This window comes from Homalodisca vitripennis, chromosome 5 (assembly GCF_021130785.1).
Source record: "Homalodisca vitripennis isolate AUS2020 chromosome 5, UT_GWSS_2.1, whole genome shotgun sequence".
Lineage (NCBI taxonomy): Eukaryota > Metazoa > Arthropoda > Insecta > Hemiptera > Cicadellidae > Homalodisca > Homalodisca vitripennis.
The window spans coordinates 11,683,336-11,711,152 of NC_060211.1; the positions used below are offsets into that span (position 1 = coordinate 11,683,336).

A 27,817-nucleotide genomic window follows, 5' to 3' on the forward strand; every position below is an offset into this window, starting at 1 on the left:
TCCTTATAAATAAATAATATGCCTATTTTTGACGTATGCCATTCGTAAAGATCGTGTAAAATGGTTGAGGTTTTTGCTATAATACTAAACAATATAAAAGTATCAAAAAAGGCCATTGGTAAATCCAATGGAGCGCAGTCTTGAATTGTTTTTGGAGTACCTGGACCTTGATGATTGACCGCTAATGTTATTAGCTTGCTTTGACGAAGAAAAAATCAAAATGAACATAGGAAAAACACAACAACGCAAATCTTGGAGTAATCTGCTATGCGGCTTTTTGAAGACAATATCACTATACCGCAGTCGTAGCAGGTTTGTTGCGTATGAAAATCTTTTCCTCGAATATGTACAGTGACCTAGCCAACTATTCAGAGATCTGCATAATTGCCTTATTTTTAATAATAAAGTAAAAGATTTCTTCGTGGTCGAGTAATTTTTCCATTCCTGAAAAGTAAAGATTTAATTTTTGTATAGTATTTTGTGTTTTGATTTTAATTTATTGTTGTTGTAAGTGGAGAATTACCCCAGTTTATAGCATCTATATATGCATTGTAAATCGATTGTTTTATGTTATTTTGAAGAAGAGTGTAATCTGAGAAGGGCTGGAGGAATAAAGTTATTTTCATTAATTCTTTATAATACAGTAAACATACGTTTCCACTGCCTTCTTCACAAATGTGTTTGCCAATGGCGCAGTGTAGTGGGTACGGCGGTTATCGCAAGATAACCAGATCAAGCAACGCCGAGCGTGGCCGCTGCTTGGACAGCGACCGCTGAGCGATCCTGTCCTTGCAAGCGGCCCGCCTGCCCAGCCATTGGTGGTGGTTCGGAAGTCACCTTTAAGCCGTTGGTCCCCAGGTTAAGTGTTAGAGAGGGCTTTTTTAGCCCTAACTTCGCCTGGTAAAATAAGACATTCTTTACTTTTACTTTACTTTTACTGTTCCTGTCTGTAAACTCGTGGGAGTTGATAACTACCTAAATCAGATTGTTAGTTAATAACTAACAGATTAATTTTTAATGATCGAAGACAACATAATCTGACGCATAAAATTCGATTTTTCAGGAGAGCAATGTAACACACTTTTTATTCGGCAAGGTATTGGCGATATAGTTATAATCTGGGGAATTCCTCTTCAGGAATTTCGATACATCCATCAGTTGGTTTATTTTAAAGTTCCATTTTAATGTCAAACCATTCAAATTTTTGGCAGTTAATGATTGTCTAGAGTGTCCGAAATTCCAAAGAACTTTCATAATTATTAGGTTCAGCCTGAGTGATCATCGGTAAAATTAGGTGAGATAATTGTGAAAATAAGTTTTCAAAAAGAGCCTAAATGAATATATAGTCTGGGGAAGTTATATTTTGAATCAGTGGAAGAGTATATTAATGAAGTTGTGGAACAGACAAAGTGTGATCATTTTGCGTCCGGTGATCCTTGGCCTTTGATTTTTTTTACAAGAGTCCTGGTTAAATTTCATGTCATGCGTTATAAAGTGATCACTATTTCAATTTAAAAATCACTTGGGTATATTTTTAAAATGCTAGTTTTCAAAATTAGTGTGTTCAAAAAGTTCAATGCAAGTTATTCTCACATGTAAGAAAGTACTCACTATGATTATAGAGGATAATTATTCTAAAATCTTAGATTGATATGTCTATTGAAATTGTATACTTCGTTTCGTAACAATAATTTACATTGCCTATTAAGGTTATACACGTTTCAACGTCACAATAATTTGAAAAACGTTTCTTTTAAATAAAAATAGTTTCCTGTATGCAGTAAGTTGTATCATTAATGTGAGATTTTTGCTACTACGTCACATTAATGAGTCACTACTACGACAAAAAAGGATAATTGAGAGGCTTAAAAAGTGTTGGATATTTTCATCACTATTATGGAGTAAAGTTCAAGGTCATTTTAATTATTCGACTATTAAGAATAATAATTGGGATATCATTAAAATTTAAACTTAAGTTCGAAATAAAATATTACTGTATTATTATTTTTACAAGTAAAATACTAAAAGTAATATTTTTTATATTTTAGATGAATGATACTTGCTATACGATGACTACATGGTAGATAGAAAGAGTTGACCTAAGTTACTGGCTCTCCTGAGGGCAGTTTCCTGCACGTAATCACGTTTAGTTTGTTTATGTAATTTGTCTCTTTAGACTCGCAGCATGAATAGCAATGTATACTACCCGTTTAGTTCTTGAAATAATTTTATTCGCTATAATACTCGTATAATGAATATGTTTTTTATTGTACCTTAACATTTGGCACTATATAAGGGTTTATCAAAAATGTTGGCCTGGATCTGCATTTTCAGATTTTAGGTGTGATTCTAAGCTAAAAATGAGGAATAACCTGTCCCTAATTTCCACTTCGTTTAACCGCTAACCGTTTAGTTTGACGATATTCTTGTAGAATCCAGGAGCAACAAACAACTGATAACTCTCAACTATGACATGTTTGGCGATCCAGGCTTGTGCTAGCGTATCTTTAAAGTGGTCTTGCGTGCTTATCCTTTGATGGATTTCCATGAATAAAGTACCGTTGGAATTGCTATAAAAACTGCAAAATAATGGTACAATTTAAAATGTGTATAACTAATGTATAACAGCTGACATCTATTAAAAGATCAAATGTTTTCTGCTCACAGATTATGCAAGCGAAAATTATTGTGGTTGGGCTCACTTCACTTATGCCTTGACGGATTTCGTTTTAAACGAGTTCCATTGAAATTGCATCGAAATTCTCCAAATAGTTGGTGTCTAGTAAATTTCTTGATAACTATACTGGTTTCTTTGGTTTTTTACTTTAAAAAGTTTCAACAGACGCCAGTTTGTGAACATTAAAGAATATATATAACACAGTTATTTTGTTTTATTTTCCACTTACATATTCAAAACTATGTGCCACATTTGGTTTCTTTAGCTTTACTAGTTTTTGAGATAATAATTTCTTAAAAAGAAAACAATATGGCAGCTAGCGGCTAAACGAATTAAAGAGTGGAAAAAAGCTATTGTTAATTTTAGATTAGAATCACATACAGAATTTAAAATACACAACCAGCCTAACCTGTTGTTTGTTACACTCTGTATATATAGAAATATTAAATATAATTTCAATGTTCAGAATATCTTGTTGTATTAAAAATGATGCATTATTTTTGTGACCTGTTCTTTTAGAAATTGCTATTTGAATTCAGGTTAAAACCGCAAGCCCAAATAGTGATTCTATAGTTGTAGCTTTCTTTTATACGAATATGAGATGTTTTGGGCTTAGATTCACAAAAATTAACAACTTTTTTTAATAGTTTTATGCTTAAATGAAAGATCGAAGAAAAATGATTTTTTTAAACTATTTCAACTGAGATATACGAGTGTAGACAGATATTTAAACCCTTTATTCAGAATAGAAATACCGGATAAACAAGCCTGAATGTATGGCGGCTTGATCCACATGAGCTTGAAATAAAGACACACTATATCACTGCGATATTCCACCCACCGACAAGTCGCGCATTGTCCCTGGCTTACCTTGGCTCAGCGGATATTGACCAGCCTAGTACAGTTCTCATTGTATATGTTGTGAATTCGTTTATCTTTGAATATGAAAAAATATAGAGTCCCATATCTATGTTTTTGGAAATAAACACTAATTTATAAGAAATTAATTTAAAGCGTACAGGTCAACTGTGCTAGCAAATACCTAAAAATTGGAGCTTAAATTACAAATGCACCATAGGAATTTCGAAATCACATACAAGTGCAAGCTTATTTAGATGGATACCGGAAATTATAAAACAATTAAAAATATATTCTATAAAAACAGTAAATTTACAGCGACATAACGAGGCAACAATATGTGTCATATAATTGTATTGATTAATACTATAACGTATGTTGCTTTAAAACAGTCTTTCCTTACGTGTACACCTCCCATTCATCCATTACTGCTGTACTCTCAATTACTATCCTTGATTTACGGGCACAACACGTCACAGCTGGTGTTTGCCTTGACGTGTCAAACACTGATGTTATCCACAAGCTTATCGTTAAGCTTATTGTTATCAAATTACCAGTTTGATATACACTACAGAATTATCAGTTAACTATACACTTCTTAGTTATCAGTTTATTATACACTACTTAATAATAAATGTAATTCATCTGTTCCCGATCTAAACATTAGGGGAACAATTAGCCCGGCTGGCTGACAAGACCTAGTCAGAAATTGGGCTTAAATAGGAGTAGTATTCTAACATTTAATTGAAATAAGAAGCATGCACAAATTTGTAATAACGTTAATTTAAAACTTTTTATCCAAGAAATAAAAAAGATAATAGAAATTGATATATGCTACGACAGAAACGATGGAGAAATGACTGAAATTATGGAGAAGATTATCGTTGCAGTCTTGCCGGTATTGGGAAAGACGCAATATTGTGATACGAGATAAGCCTGCTCCCACTATCGCATTTCCCCCGCAACCTTACAAGTCCCTCGGAGATGACAAGTCATTTTTTAAAAAAACTACCACATAGAACACTGAAATAACTTTTTACATCAAGTTATTAAAACTAGTTTTTGTCTGGAGCTTCCCAGCAAGATAAAAATGTCATCATAACGGGTTCTTTTTAATTTTGTATACTGATCTATCCTTACACTAATAGTATTCATAGAGTATTCCCACATCATGTTTCCTTCAAGTTAATTTCATATTAAAGTTGCCAGAGCAGTGTATAAGATTCTGAAGGTACAAATCAAATATTTTTTAAGAGTACTCTAAATATTATGTGATATTGTAATGACTATCCTTGAAGTTTAAGTCCTTGTTTACGTTTCCTCTTCTCTCTATTCTTCTGTTCTCTTGGTGTCCAGCCTATACATTATTATCAATCTGCATCTGCTCAGTATAGTACATCTCTTTCTATCAGGAATATAGCGTCGCTACGCACTATTGTCTGTTTGATCCTCGAAAAGATTGCATTTTTTGGTTCGGTGCATTATTTTGCACGCTCAACACGCTCCTTGTAAATGTAAAGTGTTTTAGGAGATCCCTGGTTTTTCCGTAACGTAGTTAAGGAAATAAGGAATCATTGAGCCGTGTTATTAACTGTTATTAATTCTACGTCACAGCCACTTTAAACGCGACGATTCGCAACTCGAGAGCGAAATTTCGAGCACCTTGATTGCACGAATCAAAGACTTTTTAATTACAATGGATTTTGTGGTAATGATTTAACTATTTTCAGTGCATTATATATTGTCTCGGATTAATATGAATCTGCTAATGTTTAATATCCTACATCTCATCATACCAACATAGGCTAGCTGCACACAAGCATTTCTTTGGTCCTTTGTGATTTCGATTTTCACTAGCTCCATCTAATTTTACTCCATATAATTTTGACACTTTAATGTGCAGTAAAATATTGGTTACGCAGTGTATAAACAATATTCTGTTACATCTAAAGCTGAAAGGAACTTGAAATTGAAGCTTTAAACTTTTGCTTGTCGACATGAATTTAATGGTGTATTCTTCCATTCTTTCACATTTTGAGAATTTATCATGATTGGCCTAACCACGTTGTAAGTAACGTTGTTAGCTGATTATACATTAAGATTAAGATCAATACAACTATAGTTTAGTTTAGTATTGGGTTCGTTTATTTTTCAAATTTTGCAACAGCTTTAATGCCTCCTCCCGGGTGCCTGCATGAGTGCAGAAAGGATAATGTAATTCATAATAGATATTCATACTTATCTCTGCATTTACTATCTACAGTAATAAAGTTTGGACTGAAACCAGCCTGTCTACACATCTATCTAATAATTATTAAATATTATTGAAGACATTTCAGCAGTTAAATGCAACCCTGTTACTGGTGAAACCAGCAGCGAGGAAACCCCCTTGGAAACTTAGTTGGCCGTATTAAGTTATACAAAGTTGGCAGCTAGTTAACCAGTTAGTCAGTCGCGTCCTGTGAATGCCTCTTTGCGACCAGTTGGATGCCTTGGAAACAATTTGATACACTTCTTTTAAAATCAACTGAGATAGCATACAATCAGTTACTGTTTCGGAGCAGTAAAGTTATATATCATACTTCCTTATGTATATCATTACAGTTAAAGTGATAAAGTTAAAGAATGTTATATTTTGCCAGGCGAAGGAAGGGCTAAGGAGCCCTCTCTAACACAATATGGAGACCATCGCCTTAATAACTATATTATTGTATAATTTGTGAAAAAGTATTTGCCTATTGCAGTTACATGATTCTTCATAAAAGAACATGTTAAAATGGACGTAACGTGTATTAATAGAAGAAACATTGTTTAGGTATGGATACTACTCTAAGTTCAAAGTAAACAATTGTTTATAAACATAAAATATATTTCGTTCAAGTCCTGCATTACCGCACTGCTTGCTTACATTAGTGATCAGGTCTAATATTTGATAATTTAAGTACCAGGCGAGATTAAATAAATATTTCATTTTTTATTGTGCATGGATTAATTCAGAACAATTAATGTCTAGTTAAAGTTTAACAACAATAAAGATGTCATTACCTAACTTCGGTTCTAGTTTCAGTTTCGTTTAGTGAGCTCAGTCTGGAAACTTAGTTGGCCGTATTAAGTTATACAGAGTTGGCAGCTAGTTAAACCAGTTAGTCAGCCGCGTCCTCTGAATGTCTCTTTGCGACCAGTTGGATGCCTTGGAAACAATTTGATACACATCTTTGTTTCCTTCATGTCCGAGAAGAGAACCTTTTAGAATAAATATTATTATTTTCAAACCATAACTACAATTTTGTTTTTTGACTGTATTTCATGCAATACAGGGTGTCCCGTAAGTCAACACTAATATTTCTTGGTGTGGTGATTACAAGTTGAAATAGCAAAACGTACCGACATCTAATTTAAAACCACAGAACTGTTACTCTGGATCAGTACGTACAACTCTTAAAAATTACGAGTTCCGTTCTATTTTTCTGAAATTTGTAAGTATAACGAATCAGATGCATAGGCAAAACAGATCAAAGTCATCGCTGTGTCTTCACTAAAATATGGGTTTTTCATTTAGAAGTATTTCAATATCATTCTTCTTCATTGCTTTACAGAGAAATGTAAATTACACATTTTGCAGAGATTTAAAAATTGTATAACAGTACTACGTGTTATAGTAACAAGTAGTAAGTAGGTTTAGGCCAATGACGTTCTCGTTGATCAGGTGGAAATTACGTGCCAGGGTGCGGGTAAGCAGCAAGTCACGTCACAAACTACTACAGTACACAGTATCAGGACGTGACAGTTTATGCTCGCGCGTCCCGTATGTGAGCTACAATGCGTTGGCTACTTATAAAAAAAAAATGTCAGAATAGAATACCGGAACAGTTGCAGACATTTTTGTACCCTCATATAAAATGTATTACATCCGAGGGACGGAACAGGTTTCCAATATTACTTCTCTGCCCCGCCACACAAATTTTTAATAATAAATTGTTGGTTTGGAATACTGTTGAATGATAGAAAAATATAAAGAATTAAATTATAATATTTATTGATTAATTTACAAATTGATAACTTCGTTCAAACTGTAAGTAAAATATTACACATACTAATTAATGTACAACAATAATTTAATAAACAATAATTAATTTCATTTATTATAATTATTTTTCTTTAATTGAATGGAGTTTTCATTTCATTTCATTTATTTATTTCCACGGCAATCGCCACTTTTACAATACCATTACATACATGTACATGAAATAATTCAATAAATTATAAAATACAACAACAATATCGAACAATTTAAATGCAAAGACTATAATATATAACAAAGTACTACTAAAAAAAAGGCGAGTAAAAACAGAAAAAAAAGGTATAGTTGAAACAGAATTATAGAGTGCCATATACTAATTTGATGATTTCTTCTCGAAATCTAGCAGGGCTGGTGGCGAAGAAGTCAACAAGATGTCCCCATCTCATTTCCGCTGCGTAGAAGTCGAGGTATCGTACTCTGTTGTTGGTAGGTCGTTGAGTAGTACAGTCTTGCAAAGGTGGTCTCGCAGTCTCGTATGCCCAGGAACATGGAAGTAGATTTTGTTGAGTAGTTGCGGGCAATCAATGCTTCCGATGATGATCTTGTGGAGAAAGATAAGATCATGTATCTTTCTACGAGCCTCAAGAGGAGCAAGGCCATGCTGTAGTTGATAACCAGCAATTGGAACATTCATGTAGTGGTGGCCATCTCTGAACCCAGCTGTTCTGACAAGACGATGCTGAACTCTTTCAAGTTGTGTTTTGAGTCCTTCTTGGGAAGGTGACCAGATGGAAGAGTTGTATTCCAGGAGAGGACGAACAAGTGCTTTGTAGAGGATCAGCAGGGCGTCTACTGAAAGATTACGAGTAGAGCGGAAGATAAATCCAAGAGTTGAGTTTTGCTCTATTACAGATGTATTGGATGTGCTCAGCAGGGTGAAGAGTTGGTGTTGTGATGACGCCAAGGTCCTTTATTTTATCTACTCGATGAAGAACGGTGTTGTAAAGAGAGTAGTTGAAGAGACAGGGTGTAAAAGATATTGAAAAGGTCATCACAGCGCATTTAGATATATTAAGGTCCATAGCGTTCATAAGGCACCATTTTTTTCGATATGGAAAAGTGCTGATTGAAGCAGTTGGTGATCAGTAAAAGAGTTTATTTCTATGAAAATCTTTGCATCATCAGCAAATAGTAGCAGCTCAACTCCAAGGCAGTGGTCGATTATCATTTATAAGAGGTTAAACAGATGAGGCCCGAGGGAGAGATCCCTGGAGAACCCCTGATAGAGCACTTAATGACCGAGAAATAGCGCCTCCACATCTAACCTTGAGTGTACGATCTCTGAGATAGGAATGAAGGAACGTCAAAAGAGAGTTTGAGAATCCCATGGCATCAAGTTTAGCCATAAGGTGCTTGTGGCTCCACTCTGTCAAATGCCTTAGAGAAGTCCTAAGAATATGCAGTCCAACCTGATTTTCCGTTTGAGAATGCAGATGTTATGTAGTGGTGGAATAAGGCAAGATTAGTGGTTGTAGATTTACCACTCATAAAACCGTGTTGTTCAGGAAAAATTGTGTGTTTCAGCTCAAACTTCAGGCCATCCATTATGAGAGATTCAAATACTTTTGAGAGAGAAGAGAGGATAACTATGGGCCTATAGTTCTTGGCTTCTGTGCGGTCACCGGATTTAAATATAGGTGCAATAAAACCGGGCTTTAAGCAGGAGGGAAATATGCCAGAAGAGAAGAAGCAATTCCAAAAGATGGAGATATGAGGAGCGAGAATTGAGCTGCAGAACTTCAGTACAGAAGGAGGGATGTTGTCAGGACCAGCTCCTTTGTCAGGGTTTGAGATTTTTTAGTTTCCTCTCGACGGTCACAGCAGATGTTTGCCAGATTGATATGTTCTTTGACTTGGTGTAGTTGTAAGTTGGGGGCTCACCTTGCTGGTTCCTTGAAGATTGTGGAGAAGTAGTCAGCAAATAGGTTAGAGATAGAATCGGAGTCTCCAGCCGTCCTACCTTCGAAGGTAATCTTGGTGGGGAAAGATGATACATTTCTCAGTTGGTTTACAAAGCCCCAGAGGAGCTTAGGGTTGCCTATAACTGACTGGTTAATGCGGTTCATAAAACGTTGACGACAGTGAGAGACCAACAGTCTGCAATGGTACCTGAGCTGCTTGAAGTTTAACAGATGTTCATACTTAAGGGTTGACTTGTAGAGCTTGTGAACAGTTTTTTTTTACGGATGATGAAGTCCTTTAACTCAGAAGAATACCATGACGGGAAAACAGAGGCACCAATTTTTTTCAAAGGGCAATTTGCTCTCACTATAGAGCTAAGGTCAGCGCAGAAGGTAGAGAAACAGTGTTCTACGTTGTTTGAAGTTACAGGGTAGGGTTGGTTTGATAGCCAGTTGAATACTGCAATGAGATCACAGCGTTTTAGGTCTGGAATGAAAGTGACTCGTGAATGACTCCGTGAATGACTCGTGAGATGAGTTCAAGACCATATCCCAGATTAGGGCGGGGTGATCATCCTCAAGGTCAATTAGGATATCCACTGCTGGTTCCACAATAGTATGGAGGTCAGATGAAAAAATCAGGTCCAGGATGACTCCTCTCTTATTGAGCACGGTGTTATGTTGCTTAAGGTCAACCAGGTGTTGAGAAGATGTGTTTGAGGGCTGAACTTAAACAGTCTGTCCAATTTACACTGGGTTGATTAAAGTCACCCGTGATAATTATTTTGTCAAACCGTGGTCCAGTGGTAACAATTTCTTCGACAGCTAAACCAAAATCATTATATGTAGATGCTGATGAAGCTGGTGGCAAATATGCAGAACATAACAGGATTAGAGAAGAAGCAATTTTTATACTTACAAATACACACACTCCAGGTTTGTGAAGGAGGATTGCAGTTTCCACGAGGGATAAATCCTGTTGATAGCCACCAACACAACACACCACCTTTAGATTTTTTACAACTGTTCTCAGGGGTCCTGTCCTGTCTATGTAAATTAAAGTTGTAGAGTTCAAGTTCAGAGTCCAGTATATCACTAGATAGGTTTGTCTCACAAAAGGAAATAATATCGTAAATACATGTGTTAATGCGGTTTTTTAAGCAGTCGAGTTTAGTTCGGAGGCCATTTACATTTTTGAAAGTAGAAATGGATGTTGTGATTGCCCGTGGAAATTAACTAGTTTTTTGGATTGGTTTTTAGCGATTACAGGGACCCCCATTCAAGTACCTTATAGTAATATCTTTTTCTCCTTTATTACTTCTTTCTTCAAGTTCAGCACGTAGACATTGTAGATATTTGCGCTCCTTATCAGTTTTGTCTCTTGCTAAGGTGACAGATAAGAGTTCAGGATAAGATTTTGCTAGTTCAACTTTGGAGAAGCGAGTGAACAGTAATCTAGCGGATTCCGGAGAAGTGTAGAAGAGCTTGAGAGGGCGAGTGCTGTCCCTTTCTGGGTTTTCCAATGCGGGCACTTTTGAAGACTTCGAGATTGGGTGCATCAGGAGAAACTGCCTTAATGATTTTGACAACAGCAGAGGTATCAGAATTGATTCTGGACTCAGTTGACGGATTAGAGCTCTCTGGAAGGTTGTAAATAATAACATTAACAGGCGCGCTTAGCACGATCATTGATTTCAGCGAAGAAACTCTTCTGGTGAATGAGCTGGCTTGTCCTTCAGGGTCTCCAGGGCTGAAACCTTTTCCTCAAGCGTGCCGATACGAATTTCGGAGCAAGTGAGACGAGAATCAATGGATTCCAATTTATCATTAATTTGTGCAATGCAACTTTGCAAAAGAGTCCAACTTACTGGGAAACTTCAAGAAGAGACTCCATCTTCTTATCAAGATTACTGATTTTATCAAGTAGGTTGTTGAGCGCCAGGTTGACAGCATTCAGGGGCTGCTGAGGAGGTGGGACACAGTCCTCACGCAGGCATTTCCCATTTCAGCCTTCTGTTATTAGCGTATTTATTGTAATCGGTTAATGGCATTTCAAGACAGACCACATGAAACCTTCTTTCACATTTACTTTCACAACCAATGCCTTTTTTCCGTAATCTAATACTTTTTTTACACATATTGGGCAAGTTGTCTCAGCCATTTCGCACCTGCAAAACAATGTGGGAAGTAGTTTTATATAGTGTTGTGTATCAACGAGACGAAGATTTAGAAGGCTGTGGATTTAAAAGACAAGGTTTCTCTATGTAGCGTTGTGCAAACTGTAAGTAAAATATTACACATACTAATTAATGTACAACAATAATTTAATAAACAATAATTAATTTCATTTATTATAATTATTTTTCTTTAATTGAATGGAGTTTCAATATTAAAACAATCTCTAAGAGACACACATGCTAACATATTCAGTTGATTAGTATGTACATTTTTTCCAAGAATTGGCTTATAATGAGACGGTTTGTTTTTATAGTATTGTTTGAAAGTAATTATATGGATGCGTTTTTCAGATTATTTTATTCGTCTAGCGGCTATACTCTGCCACTCTTACTTTGCTCTGTCCTGGTTATTTCTTTGGCAAGGCCGAAAATTCTTTGTGTTAAATATGAAATCAGAATACTTTTGAAAGAAATTTGACGGATAATGGGAGAACTATGGCAATTATTCCATTCATACTACATACTCGCGCAGAAATTTAAATTTGGGCAAACATGTACTATTCGAGTACAGATCAGAACTGAAGCTGATGCGGTATAGAGAGTATAATGTATGCATTATGTAATCTATTGTAGTCTATTGACTGTATATCTCATATTACATGCTCATAACATACAGCAAGTCTGTTGGTGCTGAAACAACGTGTCATAATAACAACTGTACATGTACCATGGATACACAGTATACAATAGATAGACACAGTGTAACTATTTGAGTTACAGTTATAAAATAACATTGAGTTATAGTTGTAAGTTGTGTTATAGTAGTGTCTTAGTGGATAGGTTGTATAGTTTAGGGGATATTAGAACCAATCAGGTGATGTTAACTTTGTCAGTAAATCGAAACTAACTGACTAAGGCACACGTACCGTTGCGTAATCGGCTATTTTAAAAGAAACAAAAATGAGCTTTCGATTGATTCTCTCAATATTTATATACAATAATGTTATAGATATCTAAAATCAAGAACTTTTGTTATTATATAGATATTTAATTTAGATTGATTATGTGCTAAAAATCCTCAAACCTTTTTAATTTCACCTAATAATTTAATTTGGAGTTCTTTAATCTTACTATTTCACTGTGAACACATGCACGCCCATAATTTAGTGCCAGTGTACGTTTGAGTGTAAGCTGTGGAGCAAGAAAGCCTTGGCTGAGCTGTAGTGAGATAAGTCGGAGGCAATCTTGTGTAGGAGTTCCAAACACATCACATGTGTTCACATGAAAACTTAAACACATTGCGTGAATACAGAGTTGTTTTTAGTTTGTACGAGTTAACATGTGCCTCTAGTGATCAACATTTGTCCTTCAATGTTCATAATTAGTACTATGTAAAATGTAATAAACAAGAAGCTTACGTTTGGATGTCATATTTTATCAAATTTTATTTACTTTTTAAGCAGATTATTAAAATAATTCTGATTAAATTTCAAAATTAAAATTTCACCCCTACAAGAGTGAATGTTTTCTTTCACTAACCGTAATATAATTTCCAGAGCACAATATAAATTACCGACTATACTATTACATTTTTTCTTTATAGTAATGCTTTACGAAGGAATCTTACACTAAATATGCCAAAATACCTTTAAGGCCGACTTAACGGTGTTATTGTAGTGTTATAACGGTTTTTGAGTATATTAAGATAATCAGATCAAGTGCAATTGAAAAGAAAATACTTCACAAATAACTGCAAACTGGAAAAATATTACCTAAATTTATTACAATTATGTGGGACAGCGATACCCAGCGGTTTAAGATGTCGGACACTGGATCTGGGTTTGACATAGCGTAGATTCAAATCCTATCTTTGACCTATAACTTTTACGACTAATCGATTATCCTCTTATTCTGATAAGATCCTAACACAGGCTATTGGTCTATGAGGACGAGCAGAATAAGGCTTAAAAGGGGATCGGCCTGCCCTTTAAAAATAAAAATAAAATATATATGTATGTTCCAAGTGTAAAGAATATGTTAGATATACCTAATCAACAAGCTTTACCCCTTACCAGGATTCACATTTTCAAATGAAATAGACAACCTATAATGGTGTTTATACAGGGATATTGTTCTAATGGTGCTATTGGTCTCTGTTGAGGACGTTAATAGTGTTTTATGGGGTGCGAACAGTAACAGCTGTCAACACGTAACATATATGCGGCAGTAACGGTTGTTGTGTGCATACAAATACAAGTAATATTTGATGCCCCACCAACAATTGTGTCAGATCAACGGATAGGTCTAATTGGACATATTCAAAAAGTAAATTTGTTGCTCAGCATCAGTGATATTGCTCTGTCTGTTTGTCCACACGATATTTCAAAACCTTCATAAACTATATTTCACTAATTTTATTTTTATATAGAATGAGTTTGATGATATTGAGTTCGACTGAGGGTTTCTAAACACATCCATATTTTATATTGGTCTTATAGGTAACCATGATGGCAACGAGAAAACTGCAAAAACAAAAAAAATTCACAAACTGAGAACGACGTATGATAACTGAACATGTAATGTAATATTACATGTAGCCTAATTAAATGAGTTGTAGACTAAATTTTGCATGTAACCTTAGCGAAGCCTGGTACACGACATGTAGTCTAGCGTACTTAAATGTGAGATTTAAATAAACTAACTGATATATTGATTACACAGGAGTATAATTTAGAGGACTTAAAGCGAAAAATTGGTCCATCGGAATTATTCCGGTTAAAAAGAAGTTGAATGACGTTTCATTCTCTCTAAAAGGAAAATTTTACTTTGATATATACTCTATCTTCTGTACTTAGTAACCTGCCATTAGCCTACGTAGTAACGAGTTTCAAAATTTCCTCCACTGAAAACTGCTTACAGAACAAAATTTAACGGTACTTTCAAATTGGTTTTGTGTTCCTGAATATTATGAATCGCTATAAATCACTATGTTTTAATTTACCAGAATATTAAAACAATCGGTGTTTTTAATAACGGTTCGTATCACATTTCAGTCTTAATGTAAATTAAAGATAAAAATAAAATTGTATTTAAAAAAATGAATGAAAAGAATTATAACCATTCCTTAAATAAAAGTTTTTAAAGTTTCAGTTTAAAATGTGAAAAGCAGATATTACGTTTTCAAGTTATTTTACTTGTTTCTGGTTCCCGACGTTGCAATGTTACTGGCTGTTACCTTAGTGAATTTCCAAGTCTCGATGAATTTTAATACAACTTTCTAACGTTGTCTTAAGTTTTCAATTGACCACTGATATATTTTACAACAATTTTTAACTTTCGACTGTGTTAACTCTTTCTCATTCTTTGGGTTTTTGTTAAAAAGCGCTCTTCTTTTTTGGACATTATAATATAAAGTGCAGAAAAAGTCTCCGAAATCGAAATTTCTGTTACGTTAATTCGTTAAACTATATACAATCTCCTTAGTGAAAAGAGTTCTCTGTGCACGTTTCATCTCACTTACACGGGTCTGTTTATCATATTAACATTAATTATTCATAATGCAGTATCATAATATGTTATATATTTGTATCATGTGTATTAGGTTTTGTCAGCTATCGTTTTTATGTCTACCTGCCGGTCACTACTTATTTAAAAGAAAAATACCAGTACTAATATTTGTGATACAATTTGATAACTAAATAGTAAATATAAAATAGCAACTTGCTATATTTTGACTTGCTAGATAGAAAGATACTTGCTCTCCTGAGGCCAGTTTCCTGCTCGTAGTCACGTTCCGTTTGTTTACCTAATTTGTCTCTTTATACTCACAGCATAAACAACAACTATCTTATCCGGTTAGTTTGAAAAACACCGGTTTTTTAGTCCTCAGGTAAATATAAAACTATCGATGAAGAATAGTACATTATATTGAGGAAGGCGAAATAAATTTGGAAGCAATATTTAGTTTTGTTTGAAAATTAATTCTAAGTTGGATATATAAACAATGTAATATCTAGAATTGCCTTGCATACTTGTCAGTGTATTTAAATTTTGGCTGATATTTAAATTTGTAGTGTATTTAAATTTAAATATATACAGATTGATAGACAGAGAGAATTGCAATTTTTCAGGCTCTCGAGTGATAGGCTTCGATAATGCTCAGCCAATAAGCAAACTAACGTGCTAACAATTTCAACCTTGAAGTCCACAACGTGATTCAGGCACAGTTCTTAGACACACATCCCATAGTGAATCTGGGACTGTTCCTAGCTTTTCAAATTTCGACTAGGATATGAAGCATAATAGTGACCTAATGAGGTTAATGGCAAGCTCCTGCACCGTCTAATGAGTTATTTAAAATCTCCACTTGGGATTTCCAAACAAAGAAACCTCGTCAGAACAACCAAATAATACTTGCTGATTCTGGATTTTGAAGCAGCCACATAAGAACACACACACGTCTAAATGATTTCTATAAGAAGGAAGAAGAGGAACTGGCGGCAGTCTATATCTCTGCATTATACCTTTACCTATGCGTGTAAACTTGCCATATAACCTGAAAAAACGACTATTTGTGTAAAGAACAAACCAGCTACTGAGTTAGTAATCATATTATTTATCGATTTAAGTAAGTGCATCCAACATAACAATACAATCGTATTTTGATTCCAAAAGAAATATTCAAAATCAAAATTAATCAAATTTTTGCCTTTTGCACCGTAATGAATAAATAAAAAAAACTGTCATCGTGGATGGCGAATTCATAGAAGAAAAAAATTCCACAAAGTCTCTTGGAGTACAACTCTACGGGAGGTTGACTTGGTTAACTGAGTTTGCTCTAGAGTTAACTCAGGCTTGTATGCCATGCGTAACCTAGCACAATTCTGCTCCATAGAGATATTAAGAGTAGCCTATTTTGGGTTGATCCATTCATTTTCATCTGGATCACATAAGACTTTCGGATAGTTGTTCTGAATATAAGCGAAAAATGGTATTTAGACTTCAAAAAAGAGATATCAGGACAATATTTAAACTACAGGACGTTTTGACTCAAGGCAGGGATGTTTACTCTTATGAAAATAGAGGCAAAAGAGACAACTATATAACTCAGCAACATAGAAGTGCAGTCTTTAAACGATTCCTTCAAAATTTGGTGTCAAAGTAATCAATTGACTCCCTAATTGCACACGAAATTAAAACCAGGACTAGTTTTACAGTCATACTACATTTCGTTAGTGTGACTGTTAAGGAATGTATGACTGAATGTGTTTACTTGTGTGTGAATAGGTAGGCTAGGAACATAAAACAATGTGGCTTTCAGCACAATTGTGAATGTAATTATCAATTTCAATAGGTACGTAATTATTATAATTATTACACTTGTTACCTAATTAGTTCTACCTTCACTGTCACGAAGTTAGTATTTGCAAAATGTCACGAAATCCAAATATGCAGCATAAAGCCTTAGCAAATTCAATCGCTCTTGTAACAAAATAACATTTATGACTGCGACACTTCAGAAGAATAAGGTCACGGTGTTCTAAAATCGGCTAATTTAGTTTTTGAATGCCCTGAGTCTAGACGTTATGGAAATACATAGTTAAGCTTATTGCGATGGATCTAAACTCAGCTGGTTGAACTGAAGATATTTTAGTGATACCCATATAATTTTCGGAAGAGCCATCACATATGAGAAATAGTTTGCACAAAAGAATTATAGAACATGGTGAAAGTGAATTCCATTCTGTATGAGTAATTATCTGAAACCCATGTGCAGACTTGGTAGTGGCCAGACTTCTTCACAGATCTCCATATTCTAGATAAACATCAAACGACGCTTTCGAGGTGGTGGCAAACCTGATTAATATAATTTTTTTAACATAATTCAAACGATGCTATATCGAATATTTTCATTACGATTTTAAATCACAGTATTTTTTAACATATATTAAATTCACGCTTATCAAAATCATTGCCGTTATTTCGTATCATCTATTTTGGATAGTAACAATCTAAGTTATTCACGGTGACAGGAGTATGCGTTTACTCTAGGCTAATATTTAATACGGAGATAAGTTTTTAATAAATTAACTTAGTCCAACAGGTAGTAGTGTAATGCAGAGATAACGCGTGTCATAAATGTTATAGTAATGTAATGCATAGATAACGTGCGTCATCAAATTGATAGTAATTTAATGTAGAGATAACGGGTGTAATTAATTTGATAGTAGTGTAATACATATATAACGCGTGTCATACATTTGATAGTAATGTAATGCAGATATAAAGCGTGTCATCAATTTGATTGTAGTGTAATGCAATATAACGCGTGTCATCAGTTTGATAGTAGTGTAATGCAGAGATAACGCGCGTCGTCAAATTGATGGTAATGTAATGCAGAGATAACGCGCGTCATCAAATTGATAGTAATCTAATGCAGATATAACGCGTGTAATTAATTTGATAGTAGTGTAATACATATATAACGCGTGTCATCAATTTGATAGTAGTGTAATGCAGATCTAAAGCGTGTCATCAATTTGATAGTAGTGTAATGCAATATAACGCGTGTCATCAATTTGATAGTAGTGTAATGAAATATAACGCATGTCATCAATTTTCTCTTGGCTTGTCATATATGTCTTTTAAATTATTTTGTTAAATTGAAGTTGAATTTGTATTAAATCTACGTCATATGTTGCAGGAGCTTACCTGTAAATCACATAAGTACTATTTTTTCTTCTCCTAGGTGAAAAGTAAAAAAGCTAGGATGGCTAAAGCTCCCAGACTCACCATGGAAAAGGTGTTATGTAGTTAATGTTCCACCTCATTGTGGACTTGAAGGTTGAATCTGTAAACCAGTTAGTTTGCTTATTATCGTTAGCTAACTTTGCCATTTCTTTCAAGCGGTCAATCTGTTTGTTTGTATGTATGTCCGCACGATATATCAAAAACGAACTGACCTAAGGTCTTTAAATTTTGCATAATGATTAATTTATATATATATGCAACACTGAGTTCCATGATGGTGCATGCCACACTCAGGAATTGGCTGAGCGTCATCAGCGAGTTTTATAATGTTCTACGCGTAACCACGATGACAACAAGAAATTGGCAGATAAATACATTTGTAAACAAACTGAGTACAATCATACATAAGGGACATTTTTATACATACATTACAAAGACAAATATAGTAGATATTCAATAATAAAATTAATGTGGATGACACGATTTGATTTAAGCGCAGCACCCTACGTTGTAGTATCTTCCCAGACACATTCGAAATATTATTAATTGAACAATGCTATGAAATATAACCTATGGAACAAGGATTTGAATGTTTGATGTAGAAAGATATCTCGATGTCATCTTTAAACTTTACAATTTGCATGCAACCTCAGTGAAACCTGTAACGTGACATATGGTGTGGTGTACTCCTACCTTGTACAAGTTACCATCAACATTGAAATACGCTTATTGAAAACGTGTTAAAGTCAGGTCGACAATGTAATTCTAGCTATTAAATTTCATCTAAATATATACAGGGTGACTGGGCTCTTGTGTGAAAAAATAAATCTGGTAATAATATAGACTTAGGCAGTAAGAAACTATCATTTAAAAATTTGTATCTAATAAATGCTGTTTGTAGCAATTCTTTTCCTTTTTTCAGAAAATTTTAGCAATTTTCTCCAATTTTTACTTTGTAAATAATTTTTTATTGGTGCTTTCTGAAGTTCCTCCAGCTATTTGAAACATAAAAAAATACTTTTTTATGTTAAATAGTAGCTTATTAAATTGACAAGTTTTTGTGAAATTTGACAATTAAATATCAATTAAATTTGCTCAAAATATTGTTTTTTTTTTAATTTTACAATAAAATTTAATTTTCATACTTTTATTGGTAATAAGTATCACATAAGGTTATGTGAATTGCTTATTATGGTCTTTTTTAATTTAAATTTTATGAAATTTCAGAAAGCACCAATAAAAATTTAGAATTGGAAAAATTTTAGAAGTAAAAATAGGAGAAAAATTCTGTTTTTTTACATAATTATATACATTTTTCTGAAAAATGGAAAAATCGCTAAAACAGGATTTTTAGATAAAAATTTGTAAATAATAGTTTCTTACTGCCCTAAGTCTATATTATTACCAGATTTATTTTGTCACACCAAGAGTCAGCCAGATTTATATATATATATATTATATATATATATATATATATACATAATCGCTAAATTTGTCTTTAGTAAATATGTGTCAGTATAAGTTTTTTTTATTAAAACTAAATGATGTGCACCACACGTTTTTTCAAACAATATTCGATGCTTCGTTGAAACACAACATTTATGTGTCACGTTTATTGAGTCGAATAAAACGAAATGAGAAACAATCTTGTAGCAGAGAGAGCTACTTTATATGCCAGGGTTGTATTTTGTTGGAAACTTCATTGAGTATTTATATTAATAAGTTAGATTGAACTACTTCATATACAAAAACTAGTTTATTCTACTGTTATGTATAAACATTTTATTGTATGACAGTAAATTTTGTCGAGGTGACATCGCATCCATTTCTCACTGATTAGGTATATGATACTAATTAGATCAATCAATGAATCAAAAACATCTTTATTTCCATTACTATACAAAAATGTAGAAATCGTAGGAGCTCAATTTTACATTTATAATATAAAATTACTTTAGTAATTAAACTAAAACATAAAATTGCTAAACAAAATTAAATACTTATATATAGACTACTCTAATATTCGTGGAAATATTTCGTCACATAGGTGCACCCGTGCATGAGAGAATGAGTCCCATTAATTCAAAAATAAGTTCCTTAGGGAAAAAAGAGGTTTAAAAAATATTTACTTTTAAAAAAAATATACATATATATATATATATATATATATATATATATATATATATATATATGTTTTCACCGAAATATAGTGCCAATGTTTTAAAAACACTTTGTTTTTATTGTAAAGTAATTTACTACAAATAATATATATATATATGATTATATATAAATAATACAATGATATAATGATTGATATATGATTATAGGTATAATGATATACTTCCTACACTGGACCGAGGAAAAAGTGTGATATAGCGAATATAGATTGGGAAGCAAGAACTTTACTGTAGTTTTTAATTTCAACATTGTTATTAATGATATCTACATCCATTAATGTAGAAAACTATACTGTATTGAATCCAACCTCATTAAAAAATTATTTATAGGTCTATTTCTATTGTTTCTCTGAGCAAAATAGCAAACTCCAATTTTACGTTGGAAATATAATTATTTTAACTAGAAGTGCAAAGCCAGAAATAAGAATTACTCACACTTCAATTATTGACAATTCGCTCTGGTCAATACCAAAGACTAATGTTCAAATTTTTTTTCAGGATTATATTAAAACTTAATTAGTGCAAATGTCTTATGTTTGATAGAGTTATGCAAACCATGTATAATATATACTTATCGCTCCAGTAGACTAAATATTCTTAATTAATTTCTAATTAATAACTTCAACGTTATAAGAATATGATATTCAAGCGTTCACTACAATAATTGTTTTCAAAAGTACGACATAAAGGACTTGAAAGGCAATTGAATTTAATTATGTTATTTAACAGTGGTGGATAATTGTTATAAAGGATCTCGCTGACAAATATTGTTGTGTAATATATTAATTCTGAAATAAAATAAATTCAACCCAATTTTTAAAGGTTTTATATAGGGAAGTAACACATAAAAATGTATTCGTAATACTTTCAGACGATGTAGCACATGTGAAGGTAAATATAACACATATATCATTTTAAATTGGAGTTTGTTTTCTCGTTGTTAAAGCAATTTAAATAAATAGTTTCTGTAAACCAAGGTAATTTAAACTGTTAGAATTTTATAAGCATTTCATGTTTGATATTGATCTTTTGGAATAGGTGTTTTTGTATGATTTTCGATTGTAATAATGATTAGTTTTGGGCCTTATTACATTGGTTCCATTTCTTCCAAGTCAGGATATTTGATTGCCGAATAATGGAAATGATAATAAGGGCTTTGACCTAACATGTATAACATTGGACGCCAATATCACATGTCGATACCGGGCACATCTGTAATTGATGGCCCTGGCGGAAAGGTTACATTGTTATTAATATTTGCTTATTTTAATTATTCGTGTTTTACTTCATTGTTGAGTAGAACCATAGCAATTATATTCCAACCCAGTGTTAATACGAGTATAAGATTGATGGTAGTCTAAATTTATTTATGTTTATGACCATATGCCTATTGTTTATGGAGGTTAAATGTATTTTTAATGACAGCGTTTGAAAGTAGAGTTAGGTATTCTGAGAATGTGAACAGTTTTTCAGTTTGAATCAATGCTATTTAATTAAATTTTTATTCTACGACCTAAATATATTCTCTTCAAGGATTTATGGACACAGGTAAAGATTTAGATGCTGTTTTTTTATATAAATAATGTTGCTGTAGTATCAAAAATAAAACGTCTCTCGGATATATTGAAAAGTGTATAAAAAATATGATGATTTTGGAGGCATGGAAGTAGCTACACAAAAACATGAATAACCAAAATTAATAATTAATAATTTTCAATATATCACAAGCATCTTCTTTTGTAAAAGGCAAACCAATAATACTTCTAAAGAAATCAATTCGATTTAGAAAGTTCACCCATAGTTGGAAATAAAAAGTTAAATAGTCGAGGTGTTGTACATGTAATAAACTTGTTGTATTGTTGATTTTTACTTAGATTTTACCACGATTAGTTATTTTCTTAAATAAAATGTAATTTCACTACTACATACTACTTTGCTGGTAAGACTATTCAAGTAGATAAAAGTTATCATACAGTTTCTTTGCGTCCTTTGTAATCGATTTACTGGCAACGTGGACTTTTTTAAGATTTAAGGTATTGAAAATTTTTAATTATTTACAGACGGTAAAAATAACATAGGATCTTGCTGTACTATGTACACTCAAAAGATAAAGTAAGATCAAAAACAGCTCATGCGCAATTGAATGTGTATAATATAACTTGAGTTAATCTTAGTATAACTAATTATATACCTATTTGTCTTTTGTAAAGTATGTTGCATCTGCGTTCTACCGGTAATGAAATGAATGACACCTACAATACAATGAATAGTATAATAAGGCATGGTGGTGACAGTTCAGCCAACCCTCAAAAACAATAGAACACCCGGTATTGTGTAAGATTGCATAGCCACGAGGTACAACTGGAGGTCACGCCGGGTAATTGGTGTTGTCACTGAGCCATTCATATGCACCTCCTTTATATAACAAGTGCTAACAATACAATGAATACTGTAATAAAGTATGGAGGGGACAGCGCAGCTAACTCTTAAACAATAGAACACCCGGTATTGTGGAAGATTGCATAGCCACGAGGTATAACTGGAGGTCACGCCGGTTAATTCGTTTTGTCACTGAGCCGTTCATATAGACCTCCTTTATCTAACAAGTACGAACAACACAATGAATAGTATAATAAGGTATGGAGGGGACAGTGCAGCCAACCCTCAAACAATAGAACACCCGGTATTGTGTAAGATTGCATAGCCACGAGGTAGGAGCCAAGTTGCTGATATTGCAATATTAACGACCCAAAAATACAATGAATAGGATAATAAGGTACGGTGGTGACAGTGCAGCCAACCCCTAAACAAAAGAACACCGAACACCGGGTATTGTGTAAGATTGCATAGCCACGAGGTACAACTGGAGGTCACGCCGGGTAATTGGTGTTGTCACTGAGCCATTCATATGCACCTCCTTTATACTAACACTTAATTGATTATTTGCATTACCATACTACAAAGTGAAAATATTAGAAAAATAAAGAAATACATAATAATCAATACGATACATACAATATGGGTTAAATAGGGAGGGACAGGTTTCATTTGGTAACACCTTTTATTTGGTTTGACATAATTTATTCTTATTAATATGACTCGTAACACGCGGCCCGATTAAATGTAATATTTTAAATCTAGAACTGACTTTAATTTTTTAGGTGTCTTGAGGACGGTAGCATGACAAAAATGTATGCAGAAAATATATTTTTACATAACTCCGGTAGACAAAAGAGAAAGTGACAGGCTTTAATCACGCTAAGCAAGATTGAAAAGTTTAACACATCACGTACAAACATGATTTACCCCCCCCCCCCCCCGTTAAGAATTGCATCCTGTTTAAAAGTATAAAATAATAATAAATTAATGTTCCCTGTATCAACGTCAATAATGACTATGTTATTATTTCAATTTTATTTTATTGACTCAATTTGATACCAGGTTGTACTTGTGTTGAGAGTAACACATAATAAAATAATAATAAAATAATAACTCAAATTTTATTTTTGATTAGATTATGAAACGGTAAGTCTTTCTTTATACGAGTACGCATGATTTTAATTTCACCTCTTATGGATTTAAAAGCTAATAAATGATTGTAAGACCCCAGCAACAATCTTATCTAAGTATATAATTTTTGTCAAATTAAGTAAATACCAATTCATATAAAATGATCCTACGATACTCAAGTTGCCTTTTTATGGTTGAGTAAACGCTTTATACACACTCAGTCACAACTTTATTTATATTATAAGTTACATTTGTATTCTCGAAATATCAGTTTTCATGTGAACGCTCAAGATGTTTGTATTTGGTAATCCGGTGTAAAAACTGTTCTCTCACTACAGTTGAAACAATATTCCTAGCTGCACAATTTATATTCCAGTGTACACTTGTCAAACATTTAGAGCAGTTATTAAATACATTGATTTTGTTAATGTACAACCTGTATGCAAATACAGTGGCTTTATTATGTAGGTACCTACATATATAGTGGTACCCTAATTATGACCTAATATCTTCACACAGAAATCGTCGAAAAAATGTGTAAAACGCGGCAACATTTATTTATTTATTCTAATATACAATATTTTAGGGTTGTATAATTATATTACAGTTGTAAATCACGTATTTAGATTGTGTAGGTTCAGTGACAATAGTTCGAAATAGTATAATGTAATTACCTTCATAAGAAGATAGTGATAAAGAAACCGTTGATACATGTTTAACTAAATGAAAGATAAATATCTGCTAAGCAATATTTTTTAACTATGATACATCTCTAGATGTTTTATATTGTTAAAACTTTCACTGTGACACCATTCATATAACGTCTTTAGGACAGCGGGGATAGTAGTAATATACAGTATGTCCTCTGCAGTGAACGTGTGCTATATATGATACATTTCTAGTTATTAATTACGTGTTGTTAAACTATCATAAATCTCTATGTATATAATTTAAGTTATAACACAAGAAGGTTAAAAGCATTTGATTTAAATAATTAGCTAAACATTAACCGTCAAACGGATATGTTTTGTCAGAGTTATATATGATATATCTCTAGAAACTCAATATCTGTCCATACTAATGAATAACAAGTATTAAGTTTGTGAATGAACTTAGACCGATATCATCCAAGAATGTTAAACAGACATGTAAATAAACTCCTCTCCTATCCACCCAAAGCTATATCTGTTCCACATAGTGTTTGATATACGGGTACAACACATCACGGCGGGTGTTTGACTTTGCTTGTCAAACGTTATGTTCGGGCTTACCAGTAATCCAGAGATCTTTCCGTATGACAAGTGTCAAATGACAAACTTCTCCTTACGAATGCTGTATTAGGAAGATCAGAAACATTATGCACGGGCTTACCAGTAATCCAGAGATCTTTCCGTATGACAAGTGTCAAATGACAAACTTCTCCTTACGAATGCCGTATTAGGTAGATCAGAAACATTATGCACGGGCTTACCAGTAATCCAGAGATCTTTCCGTATGACAAGTGTCAAATGACAAACTTCTCCTTACGAATGCTGTATTAGGAAGATCAGAAACATTATGCACGGGCTTACCAGTAATCCAGAGATCTTTCCGTATGACAAGTGTCAAATGACAAAACTCCTCTTTATGAATGCTGTATTAGGTAGATCAGAAACATTATGCACGGGCTTACCAGTAATCCAGAGATCTTTCCGTATGACAAGTGTCAAATGACAAACTCCTCTTTATGAATGCTGTATTAGGTAGATCAGAAACATTATGCACGGGCTTACCAGTAATCCAGAGATCTTTCCGTATGACAAGTGTCAAATGACAAACTTCTCCTTACGAATACGCTGTATTAGGAAGATCAGAAACAATATGCACGGGCTTACCAGTAATCCAGAGATCTTTCCGTATGACAAGTGTCAAATTACAGACTTTTCCTTACGAATGTCGTATTAGGAAGATCAGAAACATTATGCACGGGCTTACCAGTAATCCAGAGATCTTTCCGTATGACAAGTGTCAAATGACAAACTTCTCCTTACGAATGCTGTATTAGGTAGATCAGAAACGTTATTTACAGTTTACCAGTAATCCAGAGATCTTTCCGTATGACAAGTATCAAATTACAAATCTAATCATTATGAATGCAGTATCTGGTAGATCAGAAACGTTATTTAGAGTTTACCAGTAATCCAGAGATCTTTCCGTATGACAAGTGTCAAATTACAAATCTAATCATTATGAATGCTGTATTAGGTAGATCAGAAACGTTATTCACAGTTTACCAGTAATCCAGAGATCTTTCCGTATGACAAGTGTCAAATTACAAAACTCCTCTTTATGAATGCTGTATTAGGTAGATCAGAAACGTTATTCATGTTTACCAGTAATCCAGAGATCTTTCCGTATGACAAGTGTCAAATTACAAATCTACTCTTTATGAATGCTGTATTAGGTAGATCTGAAACGTTATTCATGTTTACCAGTAATCCAGAGATCTTTCCGTATGACAAGTGTCAAATTACAAATCTACTCTTTATGAATGCTGTATTAGGTAGATCAGAAACGTTATTCAGAGTTTACCAGTAATCCAGAGATCTTTCCGTATGACAAGTGTCAAATGATAAATCTACTCTTAATGAATGTTGTATTAGGTATATCCGAAACGTTATTTAGATGCTACCAGTAATCCAGAGATATTTCCGTATGATAAGTGTCTGAATTACAAAACTTCTTTATATGAATGTTGTATTAGGTAAATCACAAACGATATCTTCCATGATGTGACTGGCCATGAAAGAAATCACCAACGTTTTATCTTAAATAATTTATTGTTAGTAATTTTCTGCAACAGATGTTAGGCTATAATAAAATTAGCTGAGCGCCACCATAGCTTATAATCGGACCTTCTGGAAGTTAATTTATTCCTGTCAGTTTGTTTGTTTATCTGTCCGCACTATATCTCGAGAATCTCTATAAACAATAAATTTATACTGAAGCCTAGTTTCTGTATATGCAATGCCGGGTTTGGCTGAATGTTAGTGAAAAGTGTTGCATTGGTCTTTGGGTAACGATAAAATCGCTGAATAAAGAAATATGTATTCTAACTCCCTAAAATCATATGATCTTTAAACATGTAATATATCTAGATGAACTAATTTTGTAATGAACCTAGCGAAGCTTGTTACGCGACTCTTGTTGTGACATACGCATATTGTGTATTGAACAATAGAAGTTTTAAATATTTTTGAGAGAATTCTCTCGCATATCTTTATGGTAAAAGGGTATAATAAAATATAACGAAAATTAAAACCAAAGAGGATATAGTGCTTTTCTACGAAAAAAAACTCTTCAATACGCTTCGAAACCTTTATGATGTAAAGTAACAATAGGGATAAGTGTAATTGGACTAATCTGTTAATAAGATTAACCATTTCCGGTAATTGAATATATTATAATATATTTCAATATAATTTTCCAAAACTAAAAAAAGATAAAATACTAAAAGTTCTTCGAATAGAATGGTATACATTGGACAATAAAATTTGTGCAATAGTTTTATGTTAGTAACATTTGACATTATTTATTCGAGTAGAGTTCAAAACTTAAGTTTTTTTATCAGTAGAATAAACCAAAAGTTAACAAAAAAAAAAAAAAAAAAAAAAAACAGTAAAGCTCCAGCTGAAACGATAGAGAAG

At 33.3% G+C, this 27,817-nt stretch overlaps 1 protein-coding gene across 1 annotated transcript in view; it reads right to left on the reverse strand.

Annotated features, from left to right (window-relative positions):
• Positions 1–11,381: 11,381 nt before the first annotated feature.
• LOC124363355 overlaps positions 11,382–27,817 on the reverse strand; it is a 112,003-nt gene continuing 95,567 nt past the window's right edge. Inside the window, exon 3 of the mRNA XM_046818603.1 lies at positions 11,382–11,501. Within this exon, the coding sequence (XP_046674559.1) occupies positions 11,382–11,501 (120 nt within the window). The remainder of the gene's footprint in view (positions 11,502–27,817) is intronic.